At 32.5% G+C, this 1,676-nt stretch overlaps 1 protein-coding gene across 1 annotated transcript; it reads left to right on the forward strand.

The window, feature by feature from the left end:
• The first annotated feature begins 248 nt into the window (after window positions 1-248).
• On the forward strand, window positions 249-1,676 carry LOC134709248 (post-GPI attachment to proteins factor 4-like). Its single transcript, XM_063569417.1, has one exon. The coding sequence runs from the start codon at window positions 301-303 to the stop codon at window positions 1,519-1,521; it is 1,221 nt and encodes a 406-aa protein (XP_063425487.1). The 5' UTR covers window positions 249-300; the 3' UTR covers window positions 1,522-1,676.

The raw sequence follows: 1,676 nt of genomic DNA on the forward strand, positions 1-1,676 counted from the left end.
ACCATGCATGAAACATCTGAATTCCTAACTTAGAACATGCGATGTCAGAAGATCACAGTTAAATCGTGCTATAAAGACGACAGTTTCAAAGTTTTGCAATTATACATCTTTGCCATTTCATAATAATGGACACTAGCAGTCTTCTTTACTTTTGCGCTGGTGTAAAATACCATGTTCTTAAAGTATAGTAGGACAAAATGTTTACTGCATGTTCAGATTTTTGTTCTTTTACAGATTTTACCTAGTACTTAATATGGGTTAGGCAACTGCTTTGAAATTAATGGAGCTGAGGAAAATACAATGGCTGCTTTATCAAAACTTCTACCACACCTGATATTGTTTCTGCTAAGCCTTTCAATCATTCTACCTGTTGTGGTATTCTATAGCCGAAATAAACCATTTTCAATGGTATTTACTTTATTCCATGGAGAAGATTCAATAAAAACATGGGCTAATTCACTGAACAATCAACGTCTGGCAAAGGCAAAGCAATATTTGGCAACAATCAATGAAACTTCATTGCCTGAATATAATGGAGGACCTGAACTAGCTGTTGTCATAGTGACCGTCAACAGAACAAATCAAGAGTACGATAAATCTGGATACATCTTGCAGACCGTAGCGGCTACTCATAAAATGTTTGTTCAGGATAAAATCTTTCCAAATAAAGTAATGATGATATGTAACGTAGATGTGTTTCCTGAGAATTACACCGAAGTTGTCAAATTAAAATCCAGCATTCCAGTAATTCAAAGATATGGGTTGTCTTCTTTGCCAATTACATATAATTTTGAGCGAAGGTTTTTATACGGTACTAAAATTTATCTGAACAATTACTACAAAGAAACAGTTGATTATATGTTCTGTTTAGAAGCCGCACATTCTCTGCGCCCAAAATATGTGCTGATGATTGAAGACGATTCAATGCCAAGGTCAAATGCTTTAGAAATTATTCATCATAAATTACAATATTTGAAAAGGAAATCTATGACTTCTCTGCAAGAAGAATTTGCTTACATAAAACTGTTTTACCCTCCAAAATGGCAAGGGTATGGTTTTGAATTGACAAGATTATCAGAAATATTATGTATAGGATGCATAGGGGGCAGCACTTTAGTTGCTATCAATTTCATGACGTGTAAATCTAGATCTAATTTTATACGAGATGCATATTTTTTATATGGTGTTTGGTTATTTGTATTGGTAGTGTTAACAATAGGCAGACAAAATGTAATGGAATTTTTCAGTTCATCTAAACATTTTTACACTTTGAGACCTTCCCCTGGCTGCTGTACACCAGCCATGTTGTTTTCTAGTCAATTCATACCTGAAGTGATCAATTTTCTTGAAAGCAATTACAAAGATTTGCATACAGATTTGGCTCTCCATACTTTTATTAAACAAACTGGTATTCCTGCATATCAAATTGAACCAAATTTGTTTCATCATATTGGGATGTACACATCATTATCATCAAACACACACAAAAGTGCAGAAGAATTTATATTTGATGATTCTTAATGACTAATGAAATAGAAAATTCAAAAAGCTAAAAATTATATTATCTTTTATATATTATAAATAACTAGCTGGAGAAGAATTTATATTTGACGATTCTTAATGAATAGTGTTAGAGAAATCATTTGAATCATTGCAAATAGCTTACAAAGTGATAT

Source organism: Mytilus trossulus, chromosome 3 (assembly GCF_036588685.1).
Source record: "Mytilus trossulus isolate FHL-02 chromosome 3, PNRI_Mtr1.1.1.hap1, whole genome shotgun sequence".
NCBI lineage: Eukaryota > Metazoa > Mollusca > Bivalvia > Mytilida > Mytilidae > Mytilus > Mytilus trossulus.